Source organism: Thalassophryne amazonica, chromosome 7 (assembly GCF_902500255.1).
Source record: "Thalassophryne amazonica chromosome 7, fThaAma1.1, whole genome shotgun sequence".
NCBI classification, from domain to species: domain Eukaryota; kingdom Metazoa; phylum Chordata; class Actinopteri; order Batrachoidiformes; family Batrachoididae; genus Thalassophryne; species Thalassophryne amazonica.
Genome location: NC_047109.1, coordinates 9,157,359 through 9,169,812, shown reverse-complemented (window position 1 = coordinate 9,169,812; position 12,454 = coordinate 9,157,359). Strand labels below are relative to the sequence as shown.

The following is a 12,454-nucleotide window of genomic DNA, read 5'->3' as shown; positions in this document are numbered from 1 at the left end:
TAGATTTTTGCTGGTTATTGGTAGTCTGGGAGCAGGCACCGTCTCTACGGGGATGGGGTAATGAGGGGATGGCAGGGGGAGAGAAGCTGCAGAGAGGTGTGTAAGACTACAACTCTGCCTCCTGGTCCCAACCCTGGATAGTCACGGTTTGGAGGATTTAAGAAAATTGGCCAGATTTCTAGAAATGAGAGCTGCTCCATCCAAAGTGGGATGGATGCCGTCTCTCCTAACAAGACCAGGTTTTCCCCAGAAGCTTTGCCAATTATCTATGAAGCCCACCTCATTTTTTGGACACCACTCAGACAGACAGCAATTCAAGGAGAACATGCGGCTAAACATGTCACTCCCGGTCTGATTGGGGAGGGGCCCAGAGAAAACTACAGAGTCCGACATTGTTTTTGCAAAGTTACACACCGATTTAATGTTAATTTTAGTGACCTCCGATTGGCGTAACCGGGTGTCATTACTGCCGACGTGAATTACAATCTTACCAAATTTACGCTTAGCCTTAGCCAGCAGTTTCAAATTTCCTTCAATGTCGCCTGCTCTGGCCCCCGGAAGACAATTGACTATGGTTGCTGGTGTCGCTAACTTCACATTTCGCAAAACAGAGTCGCCAATAACCAGAGTTTGATCCTCGGCGGGTGTGTCGTCGAGTGGGGAAAAACGGTTAGAGATGTGAACGGGTTGGCGGTGTACACGGGGCTTCTGTTTAAGGCTACGCTTCCTCCTCACAGTCACCCAGTCAGCCTGCTTTCCCGGCTGCTCGGGATCTGCCAGGGGGGAAACTAACGGCGGCTAAGCTACCTTGGTCCGCACCGACTACAGGGGCCTGGCTAGCTGTAGAATTTTCCACGGTGCGGAGCTGAGTCTCCAATTCGCCCAGCCTGGCCTCCAAAGCTACGAATAAGCTACACTTATTACAAGTACCGTTACTGCTAAAGGAGGCCGAGGAATAACTAAACATTTCACACCCAGAGCAGAAAAGTGCGGGAGAGACAGGAGAAGCCGCCATGCTAAATCGGCTAAGAGCTAGTAGCTACGCTAAGCTAGCGGATTCCTAAAAACACGCAAAGTGAATAATGTGTAAATAATTTAGAGGTGATTCAGCAGAAGGAGTGCTTTAGTTAAGGCACGTAAAGATTACACTGGGAAACAAATCGTAATCTAGATAACTAGATCAATCTAACTGCGCAGATTAAACAGCTAACAGATACAGAAAAACACTGCTGTGCTCCGGAACAGGAAGTGATACAATACCGCAGAGTGAGAGCCAACCACCAGTAGAGGCAAGCAAGAGCATATGACCACAATACCTGAACGCGGGTATTTAGATTTAGGGTTTTTTTTGGGGGGAGAGAACAGGTGCAGTGATATGTTTTTTGGGTTTTTTTTTAAACTTATTTTAATGGGTGCCAAGTTGTTTTAATAACCATTTTATGGCTTTTATAATGGGCACTTGATGAGCTTAAGCCCATCCATCCATCCATTTTTTTCCGCTTTATCCGGAGTCGGGTCACAGGGGCAGCAGCTCAAGCAAAGCCGCCCAGACCTTCCGATCCACACACACCTCCCCCAGCTCCTCCGGGGGAACACCAAGGCGTTCCCAAGCCAGCTGAGAGACGTAGTCCCTTCAGCGTGTACTGGGTCTTCCCCCGATGGGACATGCCCGGAACACCTCTCCAGCGAGGTGACCAGGTGGCATCCGAAAAAGATGCCCGAGCCACCTCAACTGGCTCCTTTCAACGTGGAGGAGCAGCGGCTCGACTCCGAGCTCCCCACCCTATCTCTAAGGGAGCACCCAGCCACCCTGCGGAGGAACTCATCTCGGCCGCTTGTACTCGCGATCTCGTTCTTTCGGTCATGAGCCAAATCTCATGACCATAGGTGAGGATTGGAACGTAGATCGATCGGTAAATCGAGAGCTTTGCCCCCCTACTGAGCTCTCTCTTCATCATGACCGTCCGATACAGCGACCGCATCACTGCAGATGCCGCACTGATTCGTCTATCGATCTCACGCTCCATCCGTCCCTCACTCGTGAACAAGACCCCGAGATACTTAAACTCCTCCACTTGAGGCAAGGACACTCCACCTACCTGAAGAGGGCAAGGCACCTTTTTCCGGTCGAGAACCATGGCCTCGGATTTGGAGGCGCTGATTTTCATTCCAGACGCTTCACACTCGGCTGCAAACCGCCCCAGTGCACGCTGAAGGTCCTGATTTGACGAAGCCAACAGAACCATATCGTCCGCAAACAGCAGAGATTCTGTGGTTCCCAAACCAGACCCCCTCTACACCCTGGCTGCTCCTAGAAATTCTGTCCATAAAGATAATGAACAGAACCGGTGACAAAGGGCAGCCCTGGCGGAGGCCAACGTGCACTGGAAACAGGTTTGACTTACTACCGGCAATGCGAACCAAGCTCCTGCTGCAGTCGTACAGGGACCGGATAGCGTGTGGAGCTGGTCCAGTGTGCCGCGACCAGGACGAAAACCTCACTGCTCCTCCTGAATCCGAGGTTCGACTATCGGTCGAATTCTCCTCTCCAGTACTCTGGAATAGACCTTACCCGGGAGGCTGAGGAGTGTGATCCCCCTGTAGTTGGAACACACCCTCCGGTCCCCCTTCTTAAACAGAGGGACCACCACCCCGGTCTGCCAATCCAGAGGCACTGTCCCCAACCGCCACGCGATGTTGCAGAGGCGTGTTAGCCAAGACAGTCCCACAACATCCAAAGATTTAAGGTACTCAGGACGGATTTCATCCACCTCAGGAGCCTTGCCACCGAGGAGTTTTCTAACCACCTCGGTGACTTCGGCCTGGGTAATGGATGAGTCTGCCTCTGAGTCCCCAGTCTCTGCTTCCTCTTCGGAAGACGTGACGATGGGATTGAGGAGATCCTGGAAGCATTCCTTCCACCGCCTGACAACATCCCCAGTCAGGGTCAACAGCTCCCCACCTGCACTGTAGACAGTGCTGGTGGAGAGCTGCTTCCGCCTCCTGAGGCGTCAGACAGTTTGCCAGAATTTCTTCGAGGCTGACCGATAGTCCTCCTCCATGGCCTCCTCAAACTCCTCCCAAACCCAAGTTTTTGTCTCTGCGACCGCACGGGCTGCGGCACGCTTGGCCTGCCGGTACCTGTCACCTGCCTCCGGGGTCCCACCTACCAACAAAGACAAGTAGGACTCCTTCTTCAGCTTGACAGCATCCCTTACTTCCGGCGTCCACCACCGGGTTCGGGGATTGCCACCGTGACAGGCACCAGAGACCTTGCGACCACAGCTACGAGCGGCTGCATCGACAATTGAGGTGGAGAACATGGTCCCCTTGGACTCCATGTCTCCAACCTCCCCCGGGATCTGGGAGAAGTGCTCCTGGAGGTGGGAGTTTAAGACCTCGTTGACAGAGGGTTCCGCCAGGGGTTCCCAGCAGACCCTCACGATACGTTTGGGCCTGCCAGGTCTGACCGGCTTCCTCCACTCCCAGCGGATCCAACTCATCACCAGGTGGTGATCGGTCGACAGCTCAGCCCCTTTCTTCACTCGAGTGTCTGAGACACGTGGCCGAAGGTCAGATGATACAACTACAAAGTCGATCATCAACCTCCGGCTCAGGGTGTCCTGGTGCCATGTACACTTATGGACACCCTTGGGCTCGAACATGGTGTTCGTGATGGACAAACTGTGACTAGCACGTAAGTCCAACAACTGAACACCACTCGGGTTCAGACTGGGGAGGCCGTTCTTCCCGATCACCCCCCTCCAGGTCTCACTGTCGCAGCCCACGTGTGTGTTGAAATCCCCCAGGAGAACAATGGAGCGCAGTCGGAGCGCTATATAGTACCCCTCCCAGGGACTCCAAGAAGGTTGGGTACTCTGCACTGCCACTCGGCCTGTAGGCCGAGACAACAGTGAGAGACCTGTCCCTGACCCGAAGGCGCAGGGACGCGACCCTCTCGTTCACCGGAGTGAACTCCAACACATGGCGACTGAGCTGGGGAGCAATAAGCAATGCGACCCCAGCTCTCCGCCTCTCCCCGTGGGCAACGCTAGAAAAGTGGAGCGTCCAGCCCCTCTCCAGGAGTTGGGTACCAGAGCCCAAGCTGTGCGTGGAGGTGAGCCCGACTATCTCTAGTCGGTATCTCTCAACCTCCCGCACAAGCTCAGGCTCCTTGCCCCCCAGTGAGGTGACATTCCACGTCCCAACAGCCAGGGGATGTGAGCGCGGACCGGGCCGCCGGGCCACCCGCCCTCGACCGCCACCCAGTCCTCTGGGCGGGCCCACGTCGCTCTTTCAGGCTGAGCCTGGCTGGGTCCCATGGGCTAAGGCCCGACCACCAGGCGCTCGCGCGCAAGCCCCAACCCCAGGCCTGGCTCCAGGGTGGGGCCCCGGCTCCGGCATACCGGGCGACGTCTCGGTCCTTGATTTTTTTTTTTTCTGGTCATGGGAGCGTCTGAACTGCCCTTAGTCTGACCCGTCACCTAGGACCTGTTTGCCTTGGGAGACCCTACAAGGGGCACAAAGCCCCCGACAACATAGCTCCTAGGATCATCCGGGTACGCAATTCCCCCACCACGATAAGGTGGCAGCTAGAGGGGGAGATGAGCTTAAGCAATTAATTAAAATGCTCTGGAAATAAAATTGAGTTCCAGATTTAGTTTGTTTTGAATCTGAAGCACCTTTGACAGTCACACATTTAAATTCAGCATAAGAAGTAAATCTTTCCAGTTTGAAACTTTTGTGCCTTTGTGACTGCTGCTGCTCTGTACATACTGTGAGCAGTACATTATCTCTATGTGATGTTTTGGATTCTGTAATCTGTTTGAAAAATTTGGACAAAACTATAATCCTGAAACCAAAATATATTAGCCTGACGTCACAAAAGCTGATGAAATCTGATAAGCTATTTAATAATTTCACCAGAAAAGAAATGGATCATTCTTGTGCATAGTTTTGAAACATCCACGACAAAATACCTGAACGCTGCCCCCCCCCCCAAAAAGGTGCGCCAACAGCACATGCGCCCCCCCAACATCATTAAAATTGTGTTCTTCTCACCCAGTGAGAAAATCATCTCCTCATATATCCACTAGAGGGCGCCCACTAATAACAAAGAAATGGTTCTGAACGTTTTCATCCAGCTATATTTCAGGTATTAAAAAAAGCCACAAATCATTAAAAATGAGTTTTAAAAGTCAACACATAAACAACAAACAGCTCTTCTTTAAAAGGGAAAGTTGAACACAGAATGAAACAGGTCCCAGTTTACAACAATTAATTCAGCTTTATTGTTTATACATCACTGATACATTGTATTTCCGGTGAAATAATTGGAAGAATGATCCTTTTTATTCTTGCCACAAGGACACAAATACTGGTGTGGAAGACGAAAGGGGGGGGCGGAGGCCATGCCTGGGTGGAAAAAGTACCAAATACCTGAAGTCTGCTTAGATACCTACCTGACAGGACGCCAGAACTTGAACTCTGCTGAACACCTCCGGCCCCCCCGCCCATCCTTCCCACCAGGAAGCAACCCGGCATTTTAGAAATGCAAAGATTGAGACCCTTTTTGATTTTAGCAGCAAGCTTGCTAACAGTTAACATCTCTATGTTTTTTTTTTTGGGGGGGGGAGATAAAAAAAAATAAAATACTGTACAGCTACTGCTAGGAGAATCTAAGAACCTGGCTTTAATGTCTTCACACCAGATTAAAGTGGTAGAAGCAAACCACCAATCCTCACTTTATATATATATATATATATATATATATATATATATATGAACAATTCTATTATTTTAACATTAATTTACAGGGTAATATACATCGTATTGTAACAGCTGAAATCTCAGCACAAATAGATCACTGTCACACTTAACAGCTAAATATATATATGATTATATAACTCCAGATATAATCATATATACCAGTATATAATTGTCATATATGCATGTAAAACAGTTAAACACATCTCAGGCTTTTCAGAAAAGCAATTGTGTATCAAGACGTAAAAGCTTCACAAGTTTCTCTCTCCAAAGAGCGGCAGGCGGTGACAAAAGCGCCGCTGCCCACGTTATTTGAGGTCACGAGACAGTTATTTGCATATTCCACAAATCTATTGCAATACGTTTACTGTCTACGAACAGTACAGCCGGCGGCCTGCTGGAGGCGCTGCCATTAGCCGGACTCACACGTACATCCACTGAACAGAACGGTACGACGATGGGTGGTCTGATTATAGCGGTGTGCTTTTTGGATAGTGTGCTATGACGGTGAACAACAGGAGGACGACAATACACAACACTCTACACGTTAGCCCCTGAAGATAACCCGAAAAACTCTTCGGTTAAGAGACCCCACCCCCAACCGCGCTTTGTGTCATCACAGCCTGCTGCTACAGCAAACATGTATTTTCCCCACACGCTGCTTTCACCGTGAGTAACGGAATGTGTTCGGCTTCTGTGTTGTTACTATTCGTCAGACCGAGCGTCTCTTGGTCGATGCTAACAGTTGAGCGACATCTTACTGAATGAACAAAGTTTTTTTGGGGGGGGGGGGGATTTTGAGATTTCTGGGGGCTGGTTGAGATTCTGGCTCGCTTGGATACACAGTCTGTTCCATTAAGGTAGTTCTGCCTTCGCACTGCGGTCCCAAACCTCAGCCGCTGTCTTTCGCTGAGAGTAGCCCTCGTAGACCGTTTAACGTTTGTCCTCCTTTGACTCACTATTGCTTCCTCAGCTTACTGATTTTCTCACTCCCCTGCTCCGCAAAGACGCTGCACACAGCTGTAACAAGATACACACAAAGGTAACTTTTCACAAAAAGGAGGAAAAAAGCTCCATAATAACTGCAGTAGTAACGCACAACAAGCATCCGATAGCTGGCTCGGGGGCCTGAGCAGCCCTGGTGATGTGCAGTGTGGGTTGGGACGTTGCCATAGTTCTGAGGAAGGCTCCTCCGTTTGAAGGACTTCTGTTTCTTTTTCCCTGTAGAGCTCCGTTTTGTTATTCAAATGCCCAGATCTCTATGTCCTGCACATAGAAATCCTCCTTTTTGGAGAGGCTAGGATTCCCAAACGTCTTACAGGAGTGACTCCTGCCATGGTAAAGGTCTCCGTCCAGCCAAAGGCCAAACTCGCCACTAGAAGACAGAAAAACAAGTCGGGTTGGAGGCAAAGTTTTCCAGCTGACCTTCATACTTTTAAATGAGAGATCAAATACACATTTTTGCAGCATATATTGGGAGGTTCATGACAATGCTTTATTGTTTTGAAGATACCAAAAGGGATAGAAAACATAAAAACAAAGGTTTAGAAACTGGTTGCTGAGTGGAACAAACTGGCAACATATTTGCACAGGTTATAGCTATTCAAATATAGATTAAGCAAACACTGTATCAACTCCTAAGTCCTTAGTTTTGTCCGTTTGTATCTTCAAGAATGAAAGGTCATGTTTACAAGATGGTAGTGAGACCTCCTGTGGATTTCTGGAGGCTATGGTGCTGACAAAAAGACAGGAGGTGGAGGAGGAAGAGCTAAAGCTGCTGCTATTCTCATCAGGAGTAAGGAGGGTGGGCAGGATCAGAGGGACAGGCTGTAGAGTTTGGAGAGAGAGACTGAGTGAGAGGGTTCAGGTGTGCACAGAGGAGGGATGCAGGGTATATGAGGAGAAGGACGCTGAGGATGGAGCTGCCAGGCAGGAGGAGAAGAAAGAGACAGGTCAAACATGAGGTTTGTGGATGTGGTGAGGGAGGTAAGGCAGGCTGTCTGTGTGACAGGGTGAGATAGAGACTGATGAACCACTGTGGCGCCCCCTAATGGGAGCAGCCAAAAGAAGAAGTTAATTCTCTACCAGCAGCGACGTTTCAATTTTCTTAAACCAATCAAAGTAGCTGTTACACCATCACCAAGTATCTCAGAGTAGCAACTAAAATGATTCAGGAAGAAAGAAGACTCCTGGTTTTTTCATAGGAAACGATTGAAACACTCAAGATTCTGGACAAATTACTAGTTCTAGTTGTGATGCATAACAGGCGATTGTGTGACAAATCCTTTACATTCCGTTCCCGCAAAATCAGTCAAAATGATCTTTACGCAATAATTTTGTTAAAAATATACAAAAGCACATTTCACAAAGTTCAACTCAAAATGTCTACACAACCAAGAGACATAAATGCGAGAAAAAAAAATATTTTCACTGAGAAGCGGAACCCCATGTGATCCATCTGGACCAATCACGGCTAAGCTTTCACATCCTAGTAGCATGTAAACAACATGGCAAGAGCCGGCTCGCTGGCCAGAGAAGCTGTAATGAAATGCTTTTTCCACCTTGAATCCATAAATAATGAGAAATCCACCCCAATGACAGCAGCAAGGTGGATTAAGGTTGTTGATTGCAGTAAATCCTGGTGAAACGGAGGGAAGTCCTTTCATGATGTCACAGAGCACCCTGACTTTGTGTTTCACCCAACATGCTAGCGTCAATTCACCGACATAAATTTGATCGCCAGGGTACATTAGGAGAATATTTGGTAATATTTTTGGGGTCATTGTTGATGGAGTACTTGTTAGGCCCCATTTATGTCTTTAAAGCAGTGGTTTTCAATCTGTGAGGCGCAAGGGATGGGTATCAAGAACCATTAAGAAGTGATTCGATCCACCGACATCAATAGCCTTTTTGCTTAACAATTCCCTTTTTTGTTTGTTTTTGAGGGTGTTTTGTCGGGAAAATGATAATTTCTTTACGTTGACTGCAGACCCTGCAGCGGGTCTGTAATCAGCTGCTTCTGTAACGGCTCCACTTTGAAAGTTGAAACAACGAAGCAGTGCTCTGATCCGCTGCTTCGTTGGTTCATTGCTTCGCTGCTTTTCAGAAGCGGCAAGTCTGCTGCTTAACCCCTCTCAAAGCCATTTAAAAATGTCAATTGTGAGTCACTTTTGTGTGGATTAAAGTCACTAACTGGGACTCTTGTCTTATTGCAAGCAAGAAACAAGAATCATCCTCTGTTCCCGTTCGCACAGCTCCAAACACTGCGCCGCTCACTGCCGGGAGAGAGATGAATTAATAACTTCAAAGTGAATCACAGTTTAAATCAAATGACACCTCTTTTCAGACGTTGTAACACAGACAACAGACTAAAACATTTTTTCCTCCCAAAATGAGATGTCCTGCATTTTTTATGAATTACACTGATGCTGACTTGCAGCACAGCTGGCTGCAAGAGCTCAGCTCAGAGGTATGGAGTTAGATTCATGCCATTAATGTCTGAAAGGAAATACTTTTGAGAAAAACTACAGATTTTGTTTATTTTTATTTATGTCCAGAGATCAAGGATCCAGTGACCAATTTCATATTTATTTACTTTAAGACTCAATAAAATGTTATTGATATACAGTTGTATGTAAAAGTTTAGGTACCCCTGATAATTTTCATGATTTTCCTTCCAATTAGAGTCTGGATTCTGGTTGAATGTATTTGACCATTCTTCTTTACAAAACATCTCAGGTTGTTGGTTTCTGAGCATGGACAGCCCGCTTAAAATGCAAAAAGCTATATCAGAGATTTCAGGTGTCAGTTTCCACTGTGAGGAACATAGTGAAGAAATGGAAGACCACAGGCACAGTACTAGATAAGGCCCAAAGTGGCAGGCCAAGAAAAATCTCAGATAAGTTGAAGCGAAGGATGGGTTGAACAGTCATAGTCAACCCACAAACTATACAGCGCACTTTGCACAAAGAGATGCTGAATGATGCTGTAATGCAGAGGAAGCCTTTTCTACAAACATGCCACAAACATCACAAAAAGTCACTTGAAGTATGCTAAAGCACATTTGGACGAGCCAGCTTCATTTTGGAATAAGGTGCTGTGGACTGATGAAACTAAAATTGAGTTATTTGGACATAACAACGGGCAGTATGCACGGCAGAAAAAGAACACCGCATCCCAAGAAAAACACTCATTACCTACAGTAAAATTTGGAGGTGGTTCCATCATGCTGTGTGGCCAGTCAAGGTACTGGGAATCTTGTTAAAGTTGAGGGTCACACAGATTTCAGTCAATATCAACAGATTCTTGAGAACAATGTTCATGAATCAGTGACAATGTTGAAGTTGTGCCGGATCTTTCAACAAGACAACAACCCTAAACACTGCTCAAAATCTACTAAGGCATTCATGCAGAGGAACAAGTACAACATTCTGGAATGGCCATGTCAGTCCCCAGACCTGAATATTATTGAAAATCTGTGGTGTGATTTTAAGAGGGCTGTCCATGCTCGGAAACCAACAAACCTGAGATGTTTTGTAAAGAAGAATGGTCCAAAATACCTTCAACCAGAATCCAGACTCTCACTGGAACCTATAGGAAGCAGTTAGAGGCTGCTATTTCTGCAAAAGGAGGATCTACTAAATACTGATGTATTTTTTCTGTTGGGGTGCCCAAATTTATGCATCTGCCTAATTTTGTTTAAGAATTATTGTGCATATTTTGTAAATCCTAGAAACATCATCTCACTTCTCAAATATCACTGTTTACTATATGACATATTTAACTGAAATTGCTCATCAAAACAACCAATGATTTATAAAGGAAGATCATGGAATTCATCAGGGGTGCCCAAACGTTTACATACAGCTGTAGAAAACCTGTAAAGCCTACTTTTAGTACACAGAAAATTCACAGGTGGTATTGATTAAGGGAACCGATAAGGAATTGGATCGATAAGGAATAATGGCATCGATATCAATAAAATCTTATCAATACCCATCCCTTATTATTTATGATAAAATGTGTTAGTTATGCCAGAGATGTTTAAATTTAAAAAAAAAAATGTCAAAAAGTAAAAATAGAACAGAAAGTTCTTTAAAAACATGTTTAAAATGTTTACAAAGGCTGTAAAATGTGTAAATGCACAGATAGTTCCTTAAAAACACACAAATACTTTTAAAATGTGTTTAAGATGTGTAAAAGAATAAAAAGAAACACATGAAGATATTGAAACTGTGTGTATGTGTGTTGGTGGTGGGCGCTATTCATTTAGTCTCAGGGGGGTGGGGCGGCTCACTGCCCCACACTTTGAAAGCCCCTGGTTTAAAGGGTTCTTCCTTTACATGTACATGGATGGTTGTGGTCACTGCACAGAACAGAGAACACACACACACACACACACACACACACACACACACACACACACACACACACACACACACACACACACACACACACACACACACACACACACACACACACACACACACACACACACACACACAGTATGTTTTTAACTGAATACATTTGTACCCAGTAACTAAATGTGATCCTCCTCAGACTGAAAAGAGCCAAAGATCAAGATGCTGCTCCACTGAATGAACCACCAGCCAAAAAACACACACTTCTTAAGAAGTGGCAGCACCAGTCTGGTTCAGAAATCAACTCTTTTACCAGCAACCTGTATCATATGCAATAAAGTGGACAAGTGGATAACAAGCAGTGTGTTTGTTACAGTTCATGAATTCCAGGTGTTCCCTAAATTTGCTGTGATGTGAGTTAGGCTCAGTGCGAAACTGACCCTATTACCTTATTAACACCAAATATTTTTGAAGCTTATGTGTAAAATCAAAAGACTCTGCAAGCTTTTATTTCTATCTTCTGCAAGTCATGCCAAGAAAACTTTTCAACTCCAACAAAACTGGCTTTATGTGTCATTAATGCATGGGATAAAGCAATAAATTTTCATCTGACTGAAATTTTTTCCTGGCAAAAATCAATGCCAGCAATTCCCTAAAATGTGGCATAGTGGGGGGCACACACTGTTTTTTCCTCAATAAATACAATAAACACATTATACAGTATACAAATCTATTCTAAATAGCCTCTAAGGAGAGAGAGAGAGAGAGAGAGAGAGAGAGAGAGACAAAGCATAAAAAAAAAATAAAAAATGCAAAACCTGAACATAAAGGTACATAAAAGGGTGGGAGGGGGTGTCTTGATTCTGGGGGGTCTAGGGGTGCTTCCCCCAGAAATTTTTTAAAAGAGCAAGTCAAATTTTTCTGTTTTCTGGTGAATTTTAATGGGTATGAAGCCCTCTGAAACCTAAAAGTCACTCAAACTGTCAAGGAAAAACACTATTTATTCTGGGGGGTCTGGGGGTGCTCTTTAAAAGAGCATGTCAAATTTTGCATGCGCACTTGAAACTGGCTTATTCACATTTAAATGGTAAAATGCTCTCACTCGTAAAACAAACGTAGCGCACCACAAGTAAACTTCATCCAAGCCATTTAAAGATATCAATCATGACTCACCTTTTTGTGGATTAAAGTCACTAACCAGGACTCTGGTGCGATCAATAAACGACGCTCGTCCGCTGTGTCCCACAGGAGTTTTTATACGTTCCTCATTAACGTGGCTTTTCTGAGGGGCAGTCAACCCTCAGACCTGGACTGGATCATTAATATTT

At 45.9% G+C, this 12,454-nt stretch overlaps 1 protein-coding gene across 3 annotated transcripts in view; it reads right to left on the bottom strand.

The window, feature by feature from the left end:
• Nucleotides 1-5,263: 5,263 nt before the first annotated feature.
• Nucleotides 5,264-12,454, bottom strand: part of oxr1a (oxidation resistance 1a) — a 668,289-nt gene continuing 661,098 nt past the window's right edge. For all 3 annotated transcript variants that reach the window (XM_034173809.1, XM_034173811.1, XM_034173810.1), the window contains one exon: nt 5,264-7,141. In XM_034173809.1, coding sequence (XP_034029700.1) covers nt 7,006-7,141 — 136 coding nt within the window. In that variant the 3' untranslated portion in view covers nt 5,264-7,005. The remainder of the gene's footprint in view (nt 7,142-12,454) is intronic.